The sequence below is a fragment of the Falco naumanni genome, chromosome 4 (assembly GCF_017639655.2).
Source record: "Falco naumanni isolate bFalNau1 chromosome 4, bFalNau1.pat, whole genome shotgun sequence".
NCBI classification, from domain to species: domain Eukaryota; kingdom Metazoa; phylum Chordata; class Aves; order Falconiformes; family Falconidae; genus Falco; species Falco naumanni.
The window spans coordinates 28,539,950-28,564,672 of NC_054057.1; the positions used below are offsets into that span (position 1 = coordinate 28,539,950).

The 24,723-nt window shown below is 41.2% G+C and overlaps 1 protein-coding gene across 2 annotated transcripts in view; it reads right to left on the reverse strand.

Annotated features, from left to right (window-relative positions):
* HECW1 (HECT, C2 and WW domain containing E3 ubiquitin protein ligase 1) overlaps positions 1 to 24,723 on the reverse strand; it is a 262,306-nt gene that overhangs the window by 55,944 nt on the left and 181,639 nt on the right. For both annotated transcript variants that reach the window (XM_040590899.1, XM_040590900.1), the window contains 8 exons: positions 24,138 to 24,238; positions 21,456 to 22,823; positions 17,949 to 18,050; positions 12,500 to 12,650; positions 7,230 to 7,360; positions 4,448 to 4,569; positions 1,441 to 1,626; positions 685 to 819 (listed from right to left, as the gene is read on the reverse strand). In XM_040590899.1, the coding sequence (XP_040446833.1) occupies positions 685 to 819; positions 1,441 to 1,626; positions 4,448 to 4,569; positions 7,230 to 7,360; positions 12,500 to 12,650; positions 17,949 to 18,050; positions 21,456 to 22,823; positions 24,138 to 24,238 (2,296 nt within the window). The remainder of the gene's footprint in view (positions 1 to 684; positions 820 to 1,440; positions 1,627 to 4,447; positions 4,570 to 7,229; positions 7,361 to 12,499; positions 12,651 to 17,948; positions 18,051 to 21,455; positions 22,824 to 24,137; positions 24,239 to 24,723) is intronic.

Genomic DNA, 24,723 nt, shown 5'->3' on the forward strand with positions numbered 1-24,723 from the left:
TCTGGATGTTTTTCCAGCAGAGGAAGATCCTTTGGCCATCATACATCTCTGCTATTCAGCTTCAATCTTTACAAATCTTCAATTGTATGGATTTCCTATATGAAGAATCTGATTGCCGGTATTTTTCTTCCTTAAATCCCCGATACAAACCCCGGATTTATGCTTCTAGCAATCCTGTCCATGGCCCTCAGTGAGAAAAATCATCCCCATGAAACACAGGAAAGATGTTTAATGTGATTGAAAGCTAGGGAGGCAAACCTCAACATACATCATAACACTACTGCTAGGGAGTATATCTTTTCAGAGCACAGTGTCACAGTGAGGAATGAAGAAACATACGAGGCTGCTGAAGTAACAGGCTATAAAAATAATGAATGACTTTACTAAAGCAAGACTAGGGTGTCAAATATGGATTCTTCTTTTCAAATCTATTTTGTCATCATTTCACTTTGGTTATTTAGCTTTACTTGTTTATTATTTTATTCTGAAAATGGTCAAAATATAAACCTTCATTATTAGCAAGCTCTGAGATAAACACTTCAGAAAGAAAAAAATGCCTTATTTCCTTTGGAAAAGAAAAATGCAAAAGACAGTCTGTTTAAACGCACTTCAACGATAAGAAGTACTTTTACTGCTGCGGAAGATCGCTGTCAAAAGTAACTGTATCGATACTAGCACAATTACCTCTCCAGCGCTGTAGCTACGAAGTCGCTGAAGATGTTGCCGGTGAGTCAGATGATTAGGGAGACGACCATTCTGCAGCGGGATCCTGGGATCTATGAAAGTGGTAGCACGGCTATTGTGGTCAACGAAGAAAGACTGAAACACACAGGAACAATGTTTTTTTTGTAAGAAGACTGCCAACACTGTGATGGTATTGTGGGATCATGAAGTGAAAACCACTGGCAATCGTGTATCAGAAATACCCTGGTTAGGTGCAGTCCATAGAAGACACCTCCAAATCACAGGACTTTCTCAGTTGAAGCTAGAATAGCTCTTGGAAAATACTTGAAGCTACATAGGTCAAAATCACGTGCAATAGCCATGAAGTAAACAAGACATAAGAGAATAAAACTACTGGGGAACACTGCTTTAGCCTGTTTGGTGGTTCCAGCAGTCACTCAGCAAAGCTTCGTTGAAGGCAGAGACACTAACCTAAATGTTTCTGTAATGACAGACCTAAACTCTGGCTTCAACATTTTTGTTAGTCCAGTGCTGTCTTGGCTATGGTGTGATATTCCACAGAAAGCTAGAGGGTCACCACTGTGATTTTAAACACTTGTTATTGAAGCCTTTTCTGCTTCTAAAAGAACTGTTTGCTGCTTGTGTTGTTTAAACCAAATTTTCACCAATTTTGAGTCAAGAAGGGAGGAACCTTTAGTAATCCTGTAGTCTGATGCGCTGTGTTAAACGAGTGATTAGTTTTGTTGGCACTCTTACCTTGCCCTGCTGGTCAGTTTTTATCTCCCAGCCACGAGGAAGCTCCAGTCGGGTATCAGCAAACATGTTGATAAAATTTACCAGGTCTCTGTTGTGCTGATAGCGCTCGAAATTACGAGCATCTCTACGGATCTTCAGAATCATATGCTTCAAGCAGGTACTGTTAGTGAAGACTCGATAGGCACTCTACGAGATGGAAAACAAAAGTGAGGAAAACCAGTTCTGATGTCAAAACAACATGGTTATTTCATGGGACATATGCCCAAAGAACTGAAACAAATCCTGTTAGAGTGAAGAATCACTTCCATCTCATTGTTTTGATTTGATGACTACTTTCCATGAACACCCAGAATTAAGAAATACAATCTGGAAAGGGAAACATCCCACATGTTATGCATAGTCAGCTTGTGCATAAACTGCTTTTCTAATGCACTCCAAAAAGACGGTCAGCTAAAACACCACACACTCAAGATGTATGTAGTTGTGCCTATTCCATTGCTTTCACCGGTCAACAGAAACCCCACCTGTGTGACTGGATGATGCCAGAGAGATGCAAAGACTGCTGTGAACACGTATTTATGCTATAATTCAAATCAAGATGTATATGGTAAGATTCATGAACTTAAGAGGACTGCAGTGCAGATATCTACATCTAAGCATGCTACCTCATTTATGGTCACTTTATAGCCACAGGACAGAAAGAGACACTTTCAATTGGCTATTTTGAAAGGAGTCCTTTCCTAGAACTGAATTTTTGTTTCTGCAACGACTACAAAGCATGTCTGATGGAGATGTTTTCATGAGTCAGATGAATGCTACCCCTCAGGCAGCCAGTTGTATCTCACAATGGACATTAAATACACCTCTTAGAGGAACATGCCCTGATGCAGTTCTGAGTGAGTCAGTGCTGATCTCGTTGCAGAACAGGGACCACAGTGAACTGTATTTATTACCACAGTGTATTCAATGACAGAGCACCACAAAACACACTTGCGGTGACAACACCTTTTCTCATCCACAGGCTACTCTTGGGATCTTCTACTGCATGGAAAAAGCTACCCAAGGCAGGGTAGGAAGCTTTACAAACATCTGCAACCCTTCTGAGCATTTCACTAGAGACAAAATGAGTGCATTGGTTCTGCTGGTCAGCCCAACGGATTTAATTACTCGTTAGAGTAATAAAGGATCACAGGAAGACTCGCATCTCCAGTGAAGTGAGCCCCAGTGTGCGCACCTGTAATCTATTCAGAGAATCTGACCCAACAGCTTTAAATTCTCTGTTGCTCTGTACTTTTAATGCATGTAACCACTATAATTCAATTAAACATTTACAAGTACTATCTTTATTATTTAAGGATTTATTGAGGTGGTAGCACTGAGAAGAGAGTACTACTGCAGCACAGGGTCCCTAATTATGGCAAGAGTTAGTAAATGTTAAGAAATCACAGAGGTATAACCTCTGCCCTGAAGATATGATCTCATTATAACCCAGGAAAGCTTCATGGTCACATTTTGCTAAGATCCCAGCCTAGCCCCTGACAGAAGTTGTATTTTGATCTAATGTGTGATCAATGATTGTGTGAGTATCCCTTAGCTGCACTAGGAAAACAAAACAAGTAATGTAGTTTTATCTCTCCAAGGAAATAAAACATCTGAAAAATTAGAGCCTTTCTCTTTTAATTCTAACTGCTGGATAATATTTTCCAATCCCAACTTCATTGGCATAATTAATAGCTTGAAATTTTAATAGGGGCTTGTGGTTAAAATATTACAACCTTGTTAAGGCAAAAGTTATGTGGGCCATTATTTCTGTACAAGTGGAATCTGTATGACCATTTGACAGATGTTTCAATAGATTATTCTGGCTCTCATATTAGAGACAACTTTATAGGCTCAAACTAAAGGCCTCTCTTGGCTTTTTTTGTTTCAGTGAAAAATAAAATTGGCATTCAGTCTCTTGTGAGCTGTTCCTTACACTATGAAATCAGTTGCACATTTTGCAAACAACTATGCCAAATGAAAATGATACTGCTCCCAGCTATAAATCATTATCTATCACCCTGTCAATGGAAGAAATTACGTGCACCCCATAACCCAGTTCAGGTAATGTCAGATAAGTTAATATATCCTTTCCTCCGCAGGATTTCATGGGCAATAATTTCTGGCGGATGCTTGCAGATGGATATCTGGCTTCAATCCACAAAGCACCACAGCTAAAACTTGTTGTCTGTAGTTTAGCTAAAGACCTGTGCTGAGGAACTCTTGAAGTGTTTTACTTTGTTTTCCCTTCAAAAAGAAAGGTCATCCCTACCCAGAAATGGATGACTTTGCAAAGATTCAGAAGTCACATGCAGATGAACTACACTCAAGGCATGGAAAACCTGGACTGCATCTCCTTGTGAGATTTCCCTATCTGTTTCCTCCTGGTTGACCTATTGTTACATTTTATCCACTCCACACCAGGTTTGTAAAAAGCATGCATATTTATTGCATTAATGAGAGAAAAAAAGTTATTTGCATTCTGAAAATTAATTTTAATTCTTATTTTTTCCAAAATAGCTACACTGACTCAAGGCAGTATTTCTTTCACTGTATTATGCCCACACGCTTCTTGGGAGCGTAAACTGCATGAGTTAACTTTTTCCCTTTTTCCTGAGACCTCTGGTATCCAAGTAAGATCTCTCAGGAACATTGCTCAAAAGGCAACAACCTCACACCCTGCAGCAACAGACAATGGAATCAACCAAGCTGAAACCAAGGCTTCCTGCTTATTCTGGAAGGATAACGTTAAAGAGCTTTTCTGTGCCAGGGAACTCCTTGTATGAGGCAGAATCCCAACAAGAGTCTCCTTGGAGCAGCCTGTCTGTACTGTCCCCAGCCTGGTCTGGTACTCAGAAAAGACCCCAAGTCACGCAATTCAAATTCACTGTGTTCTCCTCAACGACCTGAGGTGCAGCATTGGGATTCAGAAATCAGTTGTGTGAGAAAACAAATCATAATTACTCACATAGTTTGCATGCAGCACAGTGAAGAACTCAGGATTGGTGATGAACTTCACAGCTGGAGACTGCAGCAACAAGGTGATTTTTTGAGAATTCACAGGAGAAAGGGAACCTTCCCTCCTAATCTCTGGACAGAAAAAAAAAAAAAAAAGCACAAAATCTTATTAACATAGTGGCAAGTGCAGTCTATTATTTAACCTTTAATGAACACCTGCAAAAGTGACAGTATAAAAAACTCACTGTCCTGCTCGATGCACTTACCTTCATTGTATTTCCAAGACAAGCCTGCTGGCAAATTGGTAGACATCCTGCCCATGGTTAGTGATGCAGTGCTTACAGTAGCAGCGCAGGAGCCAGATGCTTTTCTGTACTGTATGTTATAAAACTGTGTCTATGATATAAAACATATCTACTGCTGTCTCTAAATATCAATGTGAATGCAACTGTTTTTACCAGCTGATGGTTTGGTTCAATCCCGTCACCCAGATCCTAACTGGTGATTTTAGAGAAATCTGATTTCCCAGTCCAGCCTGAGGGGTTCATCAGCAGAAAGCATTTAGTAGCAAGATTGGGTTGAGGAAGCCCCCTGCTCAGCCACTCACACCCACGCTGGTGCTGCAAAGCATTGCCCTTTACTTGTAATTGCATTATTTTTGGAAGGCCACAGGTTTGGGGACTCGTAGGGTAAAGAAAACAAAAACAGACACAAAGGGATTATTTTTAATCTGTATCAATTCATGAAGCACAGGAGCAGAACTAAGCATTTGAGAATGTAACTCTGTGGAGGTGGGAGGTCCTTGACCTTCTACAGCCACCAGAAAAATACTTCGTACCGTGGAATTATGGCTTGAGTGTGAAGTTCTGGCATTTTCAAATACAAGCCAACTTTTTAGTGGCAGTCCAAGGAAACTGGATGCAGACGTCATCAACAGAACCATACAGATTTAATCTTATCACTTTTTTTCTTCCTGCTAGACACATCATATTATTTTACCCACTTAAAACTGCACACTGGATCCACTGCTGGAATTAAATTGATTTATACTGCTTTAGAATCTGGATTCATGTGACTAAATTGTATTCCTTCTGACCTTTTTAATTGAAATGAAAAGGCAAATAGCACATGTATCATACTGCAGCTTTTTCTTATATTAGTCTGGTTTACATCACCCTTTATCTTTTAATTCTTGACATTTTACATAATATTCACGTTTTCTCCTAAAAGCAAAACAATTATCTATAGCAAAAAACATTTCCTAATCTGTTAAGATGACATATATAATATTCATTACCTCTTCGAAGTTAAAACAAAAACGTGGATGTTACATAATAGACTGACCTAAATACTTAATGGCTGCAATTCCTATTAAATTATTATTTTATTATGTAAGCTATGATAGTAAATGATTGTCCATATTACAAGTAATGACTACATTAGTTATAATTTAAATGCCAATAATACAATGTGTACCTCATTTCCATTCCTGCTGCTAACAGAGAGGGCTGGGTTCTCCCTATAAGATCCAGTGTAGGTAAAATGCTCCCATAAATTGCAATACAAAGTACTGCAAAGAAACTTTGAATATCAAACATTAAACACTCTTGGTCAAAATTGATTTTTCAAACTAAAAACACCTAATGGATCAGGAAAACAAACAGACAAAATTGAGTGTTTTTCTAAACTTGTTAAAAAAACCTAAGTTAGTTCACTATTTCTCTGTGTAATTCTTCCTGTTCAACATGGAACATTAAGAAAATTCAAGCAGAGATTGTGTTGGTTCTTTCCCTTTGCCAATGCTATTTACAGAGGAATGGCAAAAGGATGGCAAGAAGTCAGGTTTATTTCCAGCAGACAATATAGAACACAAAGTTAAGTGGAGGCAGCAGTGGCCAAAAGGAAAAGAACTGGCTGTTCATTTTGGTGGTGCAAGTTCTCAGACAAAGCAGTTCATTGTTCTAAGTTGCATAGCGGGCACTAGTCTGCTGGTGTTTCTTGACTGGTATGAACACTTAGGCTATGGTTTCACAAATGTTTTAAGAAAATATCAGTAGGACTACCACCAAAAAGAGCAGAAGAATTCCCTTCCATCCCATCCCACCCTGGGTACCCATTCTTCTCCTTTGCAGTGAGACTCATTCTTGTCTGATCATCTAATGAGTCAGATGAAAAATCCAATCTGGCTGTAAACTTATTTTTCAGTCAGGTTAGTTCTCTGCTCTGGTAAGGGGTCCTGTCACGTAAGTTAGTGATGAGTAAAAAGACAGCTTGCCTCCTGCAGTGGCAGCCCACGCTTAGATCAGCTCACAGGTATCACAAAATTGCAGCTTTATAAACACAAGTACACTTGATGCCAGGGCCACTGCAGGTGCCACCACATGGGCAAATGGCAGCACAGAAGCCGTGCCCGGACAGAACAAACTGCAGTGCCCCAAGATAAAAACCATACGGCAGCAAAACAAGACAGTTTCATTCTTGCAGCTAATAAGGAGAGTAAAAAACAGATGTCTTTTCCATTTTAATTTCAAATAGCCCTTTACTATAGTAAAAATGCTTTGTCTGTCTTAGTAGTTGTTAAAAAAGAACGGAGGCCCTTTGTATCTAGCTTTGTACCTATAGCTTCAGGTCTAAAACCCACAGCCTCAAGTCTAAACCTCTTCTCTTTCAATTAGTTTTTGCAACCCGGTATAATAAAATTCTGGTCTCCTGTGGAAATGCAGCTTTCCCCAGAACTGAATGCCATCGCTGAATGGCCCCAACCATGCACTCAGTAGCTTTTGTCCCCATACCTGAGCTTGGCTGGGAAGGCTCTGCCTCGGAGTCACTTCCTCCTCCAGTGGGAACTCTCTCCACCCTGTTGTTTACTACAACATCATCTTCAGTCCGCTCGGTTGCAATAGTTCGCTGGATATTTTGGTAGCTACGTACATTCAGAGAAAGGAACAACAAGTTTTAGTTAACAGAAGAGCTTTCTGGTGGTTTCTACCTTAACAATCAGCATTGGTTTCAGATGATTCTAATACTTCCACCTTCAACATATGACAGAGTAGAAGCATGCCTGATTCTTCTTCAATTGATGCAGCTACTCGTGCTTGGGTCAGCCATTACCCTGGAAACAGGGCATCTTGCACTAACAAATGGCTACAGAGGTTGCAAAGCAAAGAATACTCAAAGGTCAAATTTAGACAGGTATTTAGGCTACAAGCTGCTCCTAGGCTTCCCTTTAAAATATCTGGATGTCTGGAACCTAAAACTACTGGTGGATGATGGTTCCCCCTCTCATTTAGTCTTATGGTAGTATACCCAGTGAAGTAAGGGTCACTCCCGTGGTGCACTAAGTACCCTTCAGTCTTTCTTATTCAATACTGGATGCACAAGCTCAACACTAAAAAGGTAAAGGCTATTAAGAGTGTTCACAAAATGGTTATTACAATACTGCACAGCCACCAGTTGGGAACACTTCCATTTTGGCAGGTAATACGGAATGTAAACTAGTAGGTGGCATAACCTGAAAGAGCTACAATCCGATTGATAAGACAGCCCCAGAAAAGTAGAATAGGATGTAACACATGAGCTGAGTGAATGGCATGAGGATGCGAGCATTGTGTTCATTTTTGGAAATCAGTGGGATCGGGCATTTAGCTTGGGTGATGACTAGTTGCAGAATAAGCAAAAGGAAACAATATAGAGATAAGCAAACAACAGCAAGAAGGATGACAGTAGAAAATTCTGACTAAAAACCTGCGAACACCTTAAAAAACCTATAATGTGATTTTCGTACTAATCACAGAACTAATTGCCACATTAATTGATGTCAATGGCACTGATCATGGTCTTAGGGAAGAGATCAATCCTATATACCTTACCAGATCAGGAACAAAGTATACACCTGGCTGTGGGACTAACCTGGAGTGTTTTGAATTTGCACTACACAAAAATTTGAGTTAACTTGTTCACTCACATGGACAGAGGAATAAGATGAGAGATCAGATTTCTTTGGCTCTGCTGGCAAGCTATGAATATAAGTCTTATATATTAAATAAGGAAATATATTTTATGTACAGAGAGAGAAAGAAAAGAAAAAGAAAATGTAAGGAGAAACAGAAAGAAAGAAGCAGAAAGAGAAAGAAAAGAAAGAAAATAAGCTCTCTTAATTATTTCAATTAGCTTTTACTCCACCCCAATATTTTTAATCTTTATTTCTGGGTTGCATTTCTGTATGTATATAAAACAGAACAGCTTTACTGCCTGCATTTATTCTGATCCAGCATTGTTGGTCTCTCATTTTGTTAACTTACGCCCTTTTTTCTTTCCTTTGCTCAACTTCTGACTTAGAATTTTACTTACTTTCTCTCTCTTTAGTTATTAATCCATACTTTATTCCAAATTAGAAGTTAGTTAGGACCTAGTTCCTCAAAGCAGTTAAAATCTGGCTTTTACATCTCTCAAGCAGCTCACTACAACCCAATCTTGGGCAGAAGGGCTGGAGATAATTAAGAAATATAATTAAAGTTTTAATAGATCGATGCTAAATTTTCACAGCATATATGTGCCCCCCAGCACTCAAAGTCATTTGAAGCTACATTTAGTGTGCATTTTGACTGTTTAAGTAAACATCTATCTTTACATGGAAATTCTGATAACAGGTTTCACAACAGCGTGAATTTACTGCAGTTTTAAACCCTCCATTTTAGACCTAGATTTTACATTTTTATTTACTTAACTACGTGCAATCGAATGAACTTTCCATTCCAGTACTGAAGGAGTTCACAACACCCACATGCAACAGACAGGGGAGGGGGAAAAAAAAAAAAGTTAATACAATTAAGGGATATAAGCACACATATAAAAAACATTTGTAGCTTCAATTTAATTAGATGGTAGAAAATCCCTGTTGGCAAACCGTAAAGAGTAACACTAGCTGTATGCCAACAAAAGGCTACACTTTTCTTTTGGGTTGCAATACTATAAAATCATCTTGTATAAATACCAGAAAATGCCAAAGTGCTTAAAGAAAACATTGAAAGTGCAAAAGTTATGGGAATGCCCCTGGAAATTTCAGTCTCCTGGCAAAGTGATTTGTCTAAACCAATGGCAGTTTAGAAATGCCACATTGTGGCTGTCCTAACTGTTATGGTTATAATTGATGTTACGTATTACCTTTTAAATTAGTGCAAATACAAGTCTAGATACACATATGCTGGAAAGGATCTTTCCAACAGAGTTTGAACAAGGGCTGTTACCTTTTTGCTAACAAGCAAGCAAGTCAAGCAGTGCTGTAGAAAACAAGCAAAAGCCTTTAAAATAAGAAGTATGGATGTCCCTTTGGAGTTTGCCCAACACTTAGATTCCAGTTTTGCATTCCCTGTATCCTCAAGTGGCTAGTACAGCTAATGGGAAGCTTGGAGCACAGGAGGAAAGCAGGACTAGGCTCAATCACGGCTATGGTTTTTTTTTTTCAGGCTGAGTTTCCAAAGCTTTGTGGTTTTGGCTGGGCTGGAAATATCAGGCTTCCTTGTAATATTTTAGTCTTTCCATTGCCTTCCACAAATGAAACCAGGAAGGCAAAACGTGAGTAGATTGGTTTAAAAAGAAATGTCGCCAAGTTTTTTCAAACTGCTAAGTGATTCTGAGTCCAAATCTTGTTTGAGGTTAGAGCAAAAGTTCAGGCTCCTGCTAACTCTATCAATAAGGTCTATGTTTGCTGTGGCCTCACCTAAAATGATTCTCAGCTGCATCTGTTGAAGAATATTTCAAATAATGAAGTTTGAAATACAACAAAACAGTATTTCTAAAATGAGTGCTTAAAACAAAGCCTGATCCTTCACAGTGCTGATAATAACCACTTATAAAAAGTAGTTTTCCTCACAGTCCTGAAATCTGGAGACACAAAGTATTTGAAATTAGTTTTAGGACAACACTAATTTTAAAAATTATAACAGCCAGGTTGAAAATATATAACTAACTTGCCACTGGACAAACACTCAGAGATTCAGTATGAATCTCTTTTACCAGAATCTTAGGAAACGTTCCCAAACTTGGGAACAACAGGAGACATCCGTATTCAGCTTCTCAAATCAACAGAGCTCTTTGGCAGAGAGTAGAGAATCATTAGCTTTTTTCCCTGGTCCCAAAAAGCCATGACAGTTCATGCTCAATAAGTTGCAAAGTACTGAGTCTTCAAGGGGACTCGGGTAAGGAGATGCTACTGCTGAAACCCCTCTACACTGCTCACTTTGTATCTGGGTATGTCAATACTAAAACCAGAGAGATTCAGAGAATGTCAGTCCCATGAACTGTCAATTCTCAACCCAAACCAGTGACAGTCAAGCCATAATCAAGAAAGCCAGGCAGCCTACACGAAAACATGGAATAATAAAGTTTGAAGCAAGGAGGTGACAAAGACAGTGCCGGCCCTTCAGTTGCTGCGGACAAGCTGGTTTAATGATTAACCTGCATTAACTAACAGAACGGTAAATTCCTCTCTCACAAGCACCAATTTTCACCTTCCTGATGGTGCTGCACTTACATGAGTTCACTGTCAAAAAAAACCAACAAAAAATCCCCAAACACACTACCACCACCACCACCAGCCCCAAACAAACAAAGAAAAAAGAGCTGATGTATGTCCACAACAGAGCTTTCTGCTTTCTGCGGCAGTAACTTGCTTAAGTGGCAGCCAAACAGTATGAGCTTTGACGTGGTCAAAATCTCTCTTAAAGGCAAAAGCTAAATGGTAGAGACATAATGTAAATCCCTTTAGAGAATCTACACTAAATATAACCTTTCTTTAGGTTTGTTGTTGGGGTTTTTTTAGTGTTAATGTGGTAGCTTGACACATTCTCAGGAAAGCTATAATGAAGATAAATACTGAGCAGGTTCTTCCACTTTTGCAAGACATAACACCTATTATAAAATGCTACCCAAAATAATGATTTTTTTTGAGAAAATTCTTTAAGAGCATTGTGATGGTGTCAACTTCACTTGCAAAATAGTCACTTTAAGAAGGCTGGTTTGCTCTCCACAGGTTACATTAACTTTCCAATTGTTCTTCAGGGCCCAGTTCTCCTTAGACAGAGTAACTCCCAAACTATTCTGCACTCTGAGTACTTTGAAACTCTGCATCCTTCTCTCAGCTGGAGATCTTTCTCTTAGCACAGAAAAAAAGACCAAAAAAATTCTGTGGCATTTTACATGCTATAATTAGAATATAATTTCACTTTTGCTTGTCTTTTTCTAGAAGCCATATAATTACAGTAAGCAGGGAATTGCAAAAAAAATGAACTTTTGTGAAGTAAAAAAGGAAGATTTTTGACCAACTGTCTATTTTTTCACTTTTCTCTTAAATTCAGCCTGAAAAGCAAGCAAGAGAAGGAAATGATAAACAAATCTAGGTGTGGACTAGTCAAAGGGAAAATATGTGCCACATTAAGAGATATCTCAGCCAGCTCAGAATGAACTGACAGATTTGCAGGGCTCAATGCAACATTACGCAGCTCTGTCTACGTCTAGAAATGTGTACAGTCCTCTAGCAGCTCTAGCAGCGCTCTGCCCTGGAAAAGGAGACAGACCTCTCAACAGGCCTCGTCAGTGTGAGCAAGAACGCCACGCTGAGATGGCAACACTGTTCTGGGAACAGTCAGCTCAGAACCCTTTGCAGCGTAGCACCAGATGCTGACCCATCAATACCGCTTTTACAGTTAAATAGCAAAAGTGACTCCATCTTTTGGAAGAACACTCCCTTCTCTTCTGGGAGACACTGCAAAAGAGTTTTCCAAAAGCCTCTTCTTGCTGTTTGAAATGTTTTGCAACATCTTTCACTCAACGGCACTTCTCATGAGGGCAAGTTTGGGTACCGGACACCCACAGCAGGCACATGAGCAGGCTGAAAGAGAACCATGGTGGGGACAGGAACATGTACATTGGACTTGAAGGAAACAAGGAGTAAAGATAAATCCTTAGGAAGCCAATGCAATGCACCGGGGAAGGAAGCAAGCTACAGGGCAGTGTGGAAAAAGGGGAGCGCAGATCTCAAGGGAATAAAGGTGCCAACACTCACCGCCGGTTCAGCTGCTCCATTTGCTGGATGGATCCAGACCTGTGGATCCCATCTGGCGTTGCTGCGGCTGTGGGGCGTTGCCACGTGGTGGTTCGGTTGACGTGATCAACGTAGAATACCCTCCCGTGGCTGTCTATCCGAGCTTCCCAATCTAGGGTTGGGGAAAAAAAAAAAAAGGGTGATGCTGTCAGTGTGATGCCTTCCAGAAAGCCTAAATGTGGGAGATGTATATACACACATACACATGTATACACAGACAGGGTATATACACATGAGAGATACTATATATATGTCTACATGCGTGCAATATATATTATGTGTATATATTTGAAGTATACATTCAAATGTGTATATATACTATGTGCTTGTCTATATGCAGATATATGCATATATATAAACGTTTCACACACAGCACATAGGTAGCCTATGGAATTCACTACCATAGACCATGAAAAACGAGTGACTTAGTGGCTACAGTTTTTAAAGGGCTGGATAATTTTACAGTTAGTAATCCTAGTTGGCTGCATTAATTGCAGGTTGGGGTAGCCACTTAGAAGCGACCCTTAGTAGAAAAGGATTACATCTGAGCTGATATCCCAAATGACATGTTTTCTTTTTTGTTATGTTTCAGAAAAAACATGTTTCATTTCTCTCTTTTTTATAAAGTGGCTTCGAAGGATACCATACAGCAATTAAAGGCTCCCCTGAAAACTGATCACAGCCTGATTGGACATATACCTAGAAATCTCTCTAAACAGATAAGTATCATAAATCTATTGCTCTAATGAATGCCAACTAGGCTAAAGTTTGCAGCGTAATACTAAGCCTTCCATCATTATTGTTTCCTGCTAATGTTTATGTTGTCCCATGACCGAAAGCTAAAAGTAATTTGGTATATAATGGCTTGTGGAAAATGGTAATGTTGGTAAAAAAAAGTGTTTGGAACAGGAGAAATTCAGAAGTGAGTTAGCTAGCAAAGCCACATATCAAATTGGTTGGAATGTATGGAGTAGTGTTATAAATTACGCTTGCTAGCTTCATATTTCTAGGTGATCTGTCAGCTGATGACGTATCTATGTATATATATGCACATACTTCCTACACGTGTTTGTATACAAACCTCACTCACATTCACACATAAATGTACATATGGTGATTACCTTTGGGGACAAACACTTCCTTGTATTCTCTTATTCTTACTGTGATACCCTCCGCCCTGATGAGTCCGCTCCATCTATGGCTTTCTATGATCAAATTCCAGATCAGCTGGATTTCATACTTTATTTATCTCCTACTCTCTAAGAGTAGGACTGAAGTTGTACCTCTTCTTGCTATACCTGGAAACCTACGCTTTATGAACAGTTCCCACCCCCTGAATGCTGACCCTGGCTAAACTCAGTTCCCATACCTGGGTTGGGCCAGCCAAGTGCAGGCTCTCTGAAGTCTATGGCTGGCTGTCCCTGACACATTAATTCCACAAACCTCAAAAGACAGGCACTGGAAGTCCTTGGAGGAATTTTCTCTAAGACTCCAAAACAACAAGAGACATGTGCACACACGTTATTTACTTCAAAACTGACTCTAAGTACCTCAGTCCTTATAGACACAAAGCCTACAGAGTGTCTCTCACGGCGAACATCAACTATGCAATTTTAAAGAGCACTCTCCCTTCCTCCCACCAGGTAAAGTTTCCCAAGGATGTTGTAGCTATTTCAAGAACAAGATCACAGCTTTGGGGAAACAACGTCTAAAACATAAGACAGTGAAAAATAGCACATCAAGTACAACAGATGCACATTGAAGGAACTGAGACTGACACATACGGCAGGCTGAAGGCCAGAGCCTTGCTGAGCACGCTGCCACTGGTGGCAGGCGCACCACCGTGGGTGGGGAATGGTCCTTCTGGAGCTATGCATTATCTGCAATATCCTCAAGGAAATAATCTTGGCCAGATTAAAGGTGACAGGATGTACCTTAACATCATGAAGATCTTAGTTTTCCTTGTTGTTGTCTGGCAAGGGACAAACCCTAGTCCTCACCTCATGCTATCATGGTATACACGTAAGAAGTTGAGAACAGTAAGGGTCGATGGATAATTAGAAGCTTGTAGGAAATGCTGTAAATCCACACCCTAAGGCAGCCTACAGAAGACACCAACTGGTCATATTGGTCTGATCATCAAGCCTGCTGATGGACACTTAGCAAGAATACTACTACCCGATTACACAGTCAAACAAGGGCTTCTCACAACCCAGCCCTGTGCTCTAGAGGCTATGTTGCAGTGTCTCTAATTAAATGCAACTTCTGAAGCATAATACTTAGAAATCTAGGAGCAACGAAACTTGTCCAGAGCTTGGGAGGTCACAGTGAAAACATCAAGTCAGGATCACATAGACTGAATTGCAGCTTCAGGAAGGCTATGTCTATTGGAGGTATGAGACAGTCAGCAGCAGTATGCACAGACATGAACTACACCTGTCTGGGAGCGCTACTTTATTAATTGCTTTACGGGTATATACACCTGAAACCATGGGCTGACACTTGCATCGGCATGCTAAAATATTAGGAACTGTGTGTCACATGGCTTTTGAGAAACCTGCAGCAGCACTGCTCCTCACAACAGCATAACAGCATTCCTAATCAGCTAAATAACTTCTTTTGGTCTCCTGGGAAGGCTGTCAGAGGGTGGCAGGTGCCGATACTTTTGTTGTACACAGGTGGCAGGTGCACTTCCCGCTTTCCCACAAGACAACCTGTAAGTCACACAAGTCACTGAAGCTGCAGATGATACCAGATTTGTGGACAGATGGATGGGTACCTGCACAGAGAGACGAACAGGCTGACAGGTGAACTAACAGACAGAACTCTGCTTCTGAGCTGTGCTCAAGTCCCTCCACACTACTTCAGGGGCACAGGTGATCTAGGAAGCAGCCATACCTCCTCCAGGTCTTTTGTCAGTTTTTCTGTGACTAGAACAGAGACTAACCTCCACCTAACTAACCTTCACAGTAAGAGCATGTTGGAGCTCTTGGGTGGGGTGGGACAGTGCTGGTTCTGTTCTGCAGTAATCCCTCTTCATCAGCTGAGTCATATTTCGCAGCAGCCTCTGAAACTGCTCTGGTTTATACCAGAAGATGCAACTTTTTCTGGCAGGACCATAAACTTGGCAGGGCAAAGCAAATACGCTGCCTTTCCCTTTCCGAGCTCAGTCACACCTTCAGCAAAGAGCAGCTCTGAACTGGGCACATGTATTTTTCTTGCCTTCAGTTCTGTAGGGTTTCCAGCAGTGCTGGCAAACATATGCATAATAAGAGGTGACTATCAATGCTGTCACGAGGCTGTACAAACTCTGCAAATCTTCTGTCAATCTTGTATAGGCCTTAACCTTCAGACTGGTCATTATGGCATTCCTACATCAATAATGCATCTGTTCTACCTTACTGAAATAACACTGTCTGAAATTAAATTTCCTCCCTGAGACCAACTGTTGTGGGGTTACCACAAAACAAAGTTATTCAGAAAACTGTGCAAAACAGAAGAAGACTGTCCATGATTCTCCATGACCGAAGTCAAACTGGTCAATACTGAATTTGCAGCACTGGCAAAATATCTTCAGCTGTACTTATGGACAGAAGCTAATGTTCCATATGAGAAGTAAGCCAGGTTTGCTCATATAACTCAAGTTTAAAATATAAAGTTTCTTTCTTTCACGTGATTGGAGATCTATTTATCTAGGATGAAGAGGCATTAAAGACACTGAGACAGTCACAGTGAATGCTAGAAGAAGAAACATTTATAGATTAAGGCTATAGTTTTCATTTTGAAGTGTCCTTAAAATTTCATGAAGAATTTTTGGCAACAGGCTTTCTAGGTGATATTATCCAATTCAACATTTTTGCCCTCCAAATTAACTTAGTACAGTCTGTTCCTATTAAGGCCAATATATTTAAGCCCACAATGTCAGCCTTTATTGTTAAAATTACGTTATATGCAAATGCTAAAATAAAATCCTACAGAGGGATTGTACTGTATTATCACACATGCATTTCATGGCCTTAAACCCTGTTGTGAAAGCAATTGTGAAAACCAATGGTAGAAATACTTGCCTTTTAAGGATAATTCTAAGGAAGAGGAAAAATGTATTCAGTTGGTGATGGAAGAACATGGAACAGATTCACAGTATGTTTTGTTTACCTGAGGTGGCATCCGTGTCCTATCATTAGGTCACCTAATGGGGAATATGCCCTATTTGCAGAGTGTTGAGGTAAGAGTGGAAGGAAGAGCAGTATTTGCCTGTTACAGAGGTAACTGTTCCCATTTCATCATTCACTAGCAAGCCACAGTGGGACTCTACTAAGACTTCATTGGGCTAAAGGCATTTGGATCATTCATGCTACTGTGCAGCTGATGCCAGCATTACGGCTATTTTTGGCTTAGGGAATACCGACAGCGTGGTTGGTAAATGATGAATTATTTGTCTAGGACACCACAGGCCAAGTAAGTGTGTCCCCTTATTGTGCTTGGAAGAAAATAGAGTGCTCTGTTTATATGCCTGGCTGTTCTTCTGAGGCGCTGCGCATTTTAGGTTGTTAAATCCTGTGCTGAAGTTGACAGGTGACCAGCAGCACGTTGCAGGGCATAGAGTGCGCTCTGCTGGGCTCTTAACGCCAATGCAAAAAGTGGGGTAATCCAGGAATACACAAGGGAAAGGCTACAAAGACAAGTGAAAACATCTCCAGCAGTTGGTTCGGTGGTAACAATCCCATATTATCAGCCTGCTAACTGATCACGCTACTCAAGACCGTCTCACTTCTATCCAATGCACCTGCAGACACCATTAAAGTCCAAAATGAACATAAAATTCACTGATTATCAAATCCAAAGACAGGACAACGAGACCACTCTACATGAGCTGCCTTTTCCCAGCTTCTGCTGGTTTTGCTGAGATTTGGATCTGTCTGTCCCAGGAGCATCCTGACTGTGGAAGGGTTTCTGCTGGACCTGCAAGCAGAGCTGACAGACCACAGGAAAAACCACCCCAAACCATCTTTGAAGCTGGTTATAGAAATGTTATAGAAAAATCAGAGTACTTTGCTGATACACCACCCAGAAAGCTTTATAGGAAGGCTTCTGGAACATCTGACAGACACCCACTCATCTGAGTCTAAACACACTGACTGGAAACAGGGAAATATTACTATTTTCATTTCATGGTAGCTAAGGAAGAAGACTGACCAAGGCAGATCGAGTTTATGGAGCTTGTCCAAAATAACATGACAACACTTGAAGTCCGGATCAAATAAGGGAAACAAAAGGGCATATTGCTTGGATCCTGGAGAATGTATATACAGAGCAGATGGGGTTATTTAGAAAGACATACTGACCTCTACACTGTTTGAGTTAACAGGAAAAGCTGAAAAACGCAATAAATTAAAAAACTAAAGCTTACTTGGTGGAAGAGGCTCATCGATAGTTGGGTAGTGATGATGGTCAGGCCTCAGAGAAGGAAGTTGGCTGACTGGCTGAGAATTATGGAGTAAAGGACAATCACCTACGGACAAGATATTCAAGACATTGACAGTCATTCACGGTTTTTACAATGTGGTTCAAAAAATGTGCTACTGTAAAACAAGTGATTATTTTTTAAATAGGTTAGCCTGGTGTACGAGCAGCTCTGGTTATTCCTACTTTCAAGCACTATTTTAATAACAACTCATATGCCAAAGAATTATTAAAATAATGCAGTCGATGCTCTGATCTCAGGTTTGAGTCAATGCTAAACTATTATGGGCCAGATTCTGGACTCATAGACACACAAGTGTAAGCGAGAGAAGAATCAGGCTTGATCTCTGAGAAATACTGTGCACGTACAACCAAACTCAAGCTTCTGCAGAAACCGGCAGGAAAATGCAAAATCCTGGTTCCAACTTTTAATTCATCCCAGCAGTGAAATACGAGGCTAAAAGCTGCCTTGGATCTTTCTATGCTTTTCCAAAAGATCGATGGCTGTGTAAGTGGACTGGAAGGGCAGGATTTTGCAGTCCCCACAAAGCAGAAGGTCATCCCCTTCTATAGGTATTTTTCAAAATTCAAAGAATCTATCTTGAGTGGAAGGAGGAAGAATGAGAGAAGGACCAGAAACAGGGAGGAGACAGGTGGTAGAAGTGGTAGAAGAGGAGACAAAAGATAGTGAGACATAGTCAGGATCCGAGATAAAGAAGGAAGACCTGAGATACAGAAGAGGGAAAGAAGAAGATAGAGGGACACACAGTAGACAGTGCAGAAGAAGTTTTTAAACATTAACATTGTACATATGTCTATATAGCCAAATATGAAATAAGTTAAATCTAAGCAAATGTCCAAAGTCATGTTCTGTTGAAAGGAATGAATAACTACAGATCCAGTCAATGCTTACAGAATCCTTTAAGAAACTAAGAAGTTATAGTAGGGATGAGAAAGCATTCCGTATCTTAGACTTAACTGTGAGAACAAGGAACCTGCACATTAAAACTTCACAGGTTCTAGAATTAAGATCCCTTCTTGGTTTGTCCTCAAAATCTTAGAAACCAGGGCTATTTATCCTACTAACAGACACGTTTTCATATTGTGTGGTAACAGTTTTTCACTATAACCTTCAGCTCCTGGTGGGCCTGTTAATCCAGATACAATCTGAATTGCATAAATATAACATTTACATGCATCAGAAAGATGCAGCTTAGGGAAAAAATATATTTAGCATTTCCAGCATCACCAGAACCATTCAGCTAAGCCAAACTCATTGTGTGCTGGCTGGTTTAGCTGTCTTTAATGTCAGAATCTTAATAGCCTACAATAACCTTTTGTAAAAAGTCCAAACATATACCTATCAGATGTAAAAAAAAATTACCAAAAAATATGTTTTTTCTTTAAACAACTGACAGCTCGAAGGCAGAAGCCAATTTTGTATAAAACTGTAAAAAACCCTCACACCATCCAGAAGCGAGAAAAATTGCTTAGACAAAAATACTCCCTCTTCTAGGTGCTCTGATGATACCGTATGGCCTGTTAAATGTCTTCATTAAACACTTGTGTATAGGCGTATCTCCCAGTTGCCTCTGCTGCGTGTTTTGAACAGACAGCAGAGTTATGTAAGTTATTACTCAGTGCTAAAAGTCCATCTCTCATAGCCTTGAAAACTACGCTGTTACTACAGGTGTTGTAGCACCAACTACCACATCATCCATCTGCATTTCTTTACTTACCTCACCATAATTGACTCTCCCCTAGTCAAGATAGTTACGCCAAGCCAGCGGAAGCATGGTAGTATCAGTCACCTGGAGCGGATGGAGGTGACCACATCTACTGTATTTGTAAGAGCTGCCAAATCACGATGCAACGTGCACATTTCCTGAAGCACCCCGGTGGTATCAAGAGTGCTAAGAGCCGGGCTGCCCTTCAGACATACTCTCTCTCTCAGTTAATCACAGCAAAGCCACCATTAGCACTGCAGTGCCCTTTATACAGGCTCAAGGGGCACAATCTTGGAGCTGTACTGAATCCATATGCAGAAGACACCCTCTCCCCCCACATCCCCTCTCAAAAATACACACAGTCTGAAATAACCATCATGTCTGTAAGCATGGTCATGCACACACACACACACGCTCATGCCCCCTTAGGTATACTTGCACATAAATGCTGTCCACACACAAAGACCCTTGTCTGGAAGGAAGGAAATTGGGTTCTATACCTCTGTGTACTTCTGAGAATTTAATTCTTTGATTCTGCTCTGCAGAGCGAATAATTGCCTAGGCTCAACTGTTGACAAAATCTTTACACAGTCCAGTGTGTAAAGCCACCCTTACACCTTTCTTTCTGCTGGGGTAGGGTCTGTGGCAGTGGAAGGTGGGGGTAAATAAATTGGCAATAGAGAAGGAAAGGGTAGAAGGATGCTTCAGTTGGGGTTTCCCAGTGACCCCTAAATACGCTATCCTTCTGCTGCCATTTTAATTTAGTGTCACTTACAGTGGGGGACAGATGACTTAGGATTTGGAGATGCAAAGACTACCTCTTGACCTTGCTGCATACTCCTTAGCTGCTGCTGAGGCCTTTACTTCTTCAGCTGGAGAAAAATGACACACTAGCTGAAGAAAAGATGAGTGATCAAACCCACTCTTCATGCAACTCCATAAGACATAAAATGAGTTACCAAAGGGAGGAATTTAACGTAACGGTTTGGATGGATTGGGAAAAAACAGTACCTAAATTATAAAGATTAAAAATTACTTTTTTTAGTATGCTTTATCTCTAAAGAAGGATAAGGAGATGAGAATTTTGTTCAATATAATTCCGTTTTCAAAGTACCTAAGCAAAAAAATAATCTCCATTGAGTTGCCCTACGGTCTGTGAAATCTGAGGTGGAGTTGTTTGATACCTGGGGAACTGGAACAAACAGGGCTAGAGAACTGGGTTTGTAAGAGACAAATATTTGCATTTCTCCACGCTTATGACTGTGCATGGCTACTAATCATATACAGAAACTGGTCCAGCTCTTTAGCTGGTGTAAATCAGCATATCTGCCCTTTGACAAGCACAAGCTGTTCCTCTCACTGACTATCAGAGACATGGCAGCACATCAGATATGTGAAATGGAACAATCCCAGGAAATAAGGAATGAGTTGGTGGATGTGATAATGCTGATCTGCCACATAACTACAGTAGCTAATCTTGATTTTATAATGATGCACGTGTATCTACAGGAATCCATATATACAGATCCCGATCTGATTTATTCGGTTTTGCTGGGATTTTTCAGAACAGGCTCAATTATCCAACCCTCCCTGATATCTGGCCCAGCTCACAGCCCCCAAATTTGTACGAAATAAACCGTGAGCTATCTGAAACCTCGATTATCTGATGCCTTCTGCGACATCCAGATAATCAGGGTTGCTCAGCGCATCGATTCTCAGGATCTAACCTTCTCTTCTGCTGCTTGGACCTGCTATTGGGGTGTCTAGACTCTCTGTGGCTCTTTGTGGGTTCCCACCATGAGCTACTAGTTCATCTGGCCACTGGGAGGAGCCATCCACTTGCTCCCTGTCCAGCTCAGGGCTCTGTACTGAATCTGGCACTGACTCAAAAGCACTGTTCTCATCATCATCATCATCCTGTGAGGAAAAGACCGTGCTCTCAGAAATCTTTGCACTGTCGACGGAGGAAAAGCGGGTATGGCTGGAGAAGCGATTGTTACTGTCATAACAGGAGGTGCTGTAGCAAGAAGTGCTGTAGCAGGAGGTACTGTAGCAGGAAGTGCTGTAGCAGGAGGGGCTGTAGCAAGAGGTGTCGCACGCCTCACATTCATTGTCACCGTTGGGCCTGGAGCTCGACTCGCTCTCGCTTCCTGTCCTGGGGTGTTCCCCATCCAACAGCCCATCATTTAAGTCAGAGAGTTGCTCATCCAAGGTCCCAGGAGGCACCGTGCTCTGGCTGAAGTTCTCTTCAGCCTCATTTTCCAGAGCAGGCTCTGCTGCCACTGTCTTGCTCTCACTGACCACCTCCTTCTCCAGTGCCTCCTTGACTGTAGACTCCTCATCATTCTCCCCACCATTGCCACCATCTTGCTCATCTTCCCCATCACTGCTCATCTGGGCTGAGGGCAGGCTGTGGAGCAGGTTGTGGATCCGTATGTAGTGTGTGCGAGGGGTCTCTGGCTCACCACAAGCTGAAGCTATGACTGTCTCGAGTTCAGACACAGGCAGGGAGCACGGCCTGTTTTTCCTCTTTGCTGTGGTCCTCAGTTGCAGCCTGTTGTCTTCCTCCTCCTGGGCTGAAGCCCCTTCTTCTTCCTGACTCTTCTCTAGGTCCTTGCCAGCATGCACATCTGCACTCACCTCATCAATATCTAACGTTTCTACGCTGGTCAAGACACCACCTTCTCCCTGAGTACCAGAATTGACTTTGTTATTTTCCCTAACTTCAGTCTCAGGAGGAGACATGCAAGCCAGCAGAGCCAGCTGCTCCGTGAGGTCCGTAGCACTCAAAGGCGGCAGCACTTCTCCTGGGATGGATTCCAAGGGCTCAGGAACTGGCACCGCATCAACCTCCCCATCTCCTGCTAGCTCTTCATTTAAGCTGTTCTGGTTGACTTCCCCAGGTGGTTTGACAGCCCCTGGGCTATCAACACTGTTCACACTGTATCCATTTAGCTGTTCTGGAGCTGTACTTTCTGAGGTCACTGTGTTGATGCATGGAGGCTCACCGAGGCTTTCCTCTGTGGGGTTGTTCACAGGGCTTTCCTGGAGGTCAGCTGGCTCAGGATCTGCACTAATGGAAACCTCTTCATCATCTGTATGAGACAGGAAAAGAAATTACTTACTCCTTCAACAAGAAGTGTTGACTGAACCGGAGGTTTGGCTGTGAGGGCATAGGCATCCACAGCAATCTGAGAAACTTAAAAGCATAAATGACAGTGTGAAATGTCTGGGCACCTGAGCAACTATCAAAAAAGTGCCTATTTTTTTTTTTTTTTTTTTTGGCTGGGCAGTGTTTGTACAGTGGGTTTAACAGGGCTTACCCATAGTGGTAACCTGTATGCAGCATCCTGCGTCCCTGCAACATAACCTCAAGGTAACACCTTCTTGGAACTCCTCTTTGACCCAATCTGGCATTGAAAGGAATATCGTGGGAATGACAAGGAAGTCTTCCCTGAGGTTTTAATGACATTTTTCTTGTCATGCTGCAGCTGACAGGACTCCACAACAGATAACTTAAAAAACTGTTTTTCACACCCCTGAAAGGCATACACTTTCCCCAAAACATTCTTTGATGTGATCCTCATCTGTACCGCCACATCCCAGATGCCAGATAACCTAGGCTCTTTCATGCCATTCAAATAGTAAAAAGACAGAAGTCAGGGTTTTCCAGCAAGGGGAAGTTCACAGTTTCCAAATACTAATGCAGCTGCTGCTGGCTTGACAAAATGTACCTAAGAGGACGCTACCACACAGAGGCAAAGAGTCCCTGAGTAACACTGCTGAGACACTGACATGAAAACCAAGGTTCAAACTTACAGCATCATGACAGTGACTTTCTAATAACTACAAGAGAATGTCAATCTAAACCAAACCAAAAGGGAGGGAAGGAGGGGAACACTCAGTATTTTTTGGTTTACTTTTTTCATTAAAAATAATCAAAATGAGAAAGTTTCCAATCATCTCTGCTATTACATTCTCCATTTTTACTTATGAAGTGCTCCAATACAGATGACTACAAATAACAGCCCATCTAGCACCTCCCCAGGACAGGCGATAAGAGAAGCAAACGAGACTTTAGTTTTCCACCTCTTCTCTCCCCATGATGTAGCAGAGTACCTGAAGCAGCCAAGAACAGGGGGATATAACACTCCAGTAGCTCTAAGCTAAGGGGAAACAGGGAAGAAGTTGTGACTCACGATGCATCCTGTGACAGGGGACTTTATGCACTTTCCTTTGCTCATGACTGTACCTAAAGTCTCAGAGCAGCCAGGAATGAATTCAGAATTCTGAGGAGAAAACACGCAAAACAAAACAAAAACAAAAACAAAAAAAAAAAAAAAAGAAAAAAAAAGAAAAAAAAAGAAAAAAGAGATCTAGATAAATGATGGGTTAAGACTGAGAATTACCTGGATGGATGGATGAAGTTATCTCAAATCGGAACTGCAGCTGGCCACTGACATGGTCTGTAGGAAGTCTGCGACCCAGAGTGTAGCTTACAACCCTGTCCCTGAAAGAAAACAAGTATTGTCACAATAGACTATAACCTACCCAACGTCTACTGTGCATAGATCAAGCTGCTGTGTCCTACAGAAATACAAAATAGTTTTCAAAGTCTATTCAACCCAGCCATGAGGGCATGTTGACTTGCATACGAGAGAACGAATGACAGAGGAGAGGACAATGTCTTCAATTACAATGGAATAGCTGAGTCAGTGAATAAGACAGGCTTCTGGGATACACAAGCACATATGTATATATATAGAGAGAGAACGGTGGGAATGGAACTTCTGCAGTATGGGTATGAAAATATTGACATGGGAAGCGAACAACTCCCACTTCATCTATTGTAACAAGACTTCACTTCCTGTTGATCTGACCATATCTACCCTTCTGCAGAACCTCACATGTCTGAATTTCCTTCCCTTCGCCATCTGCATAAAATTCAGCTTTCCTGTCCTGTACAGGCCAGTCCCCGCTTACCACCTTCTCTTT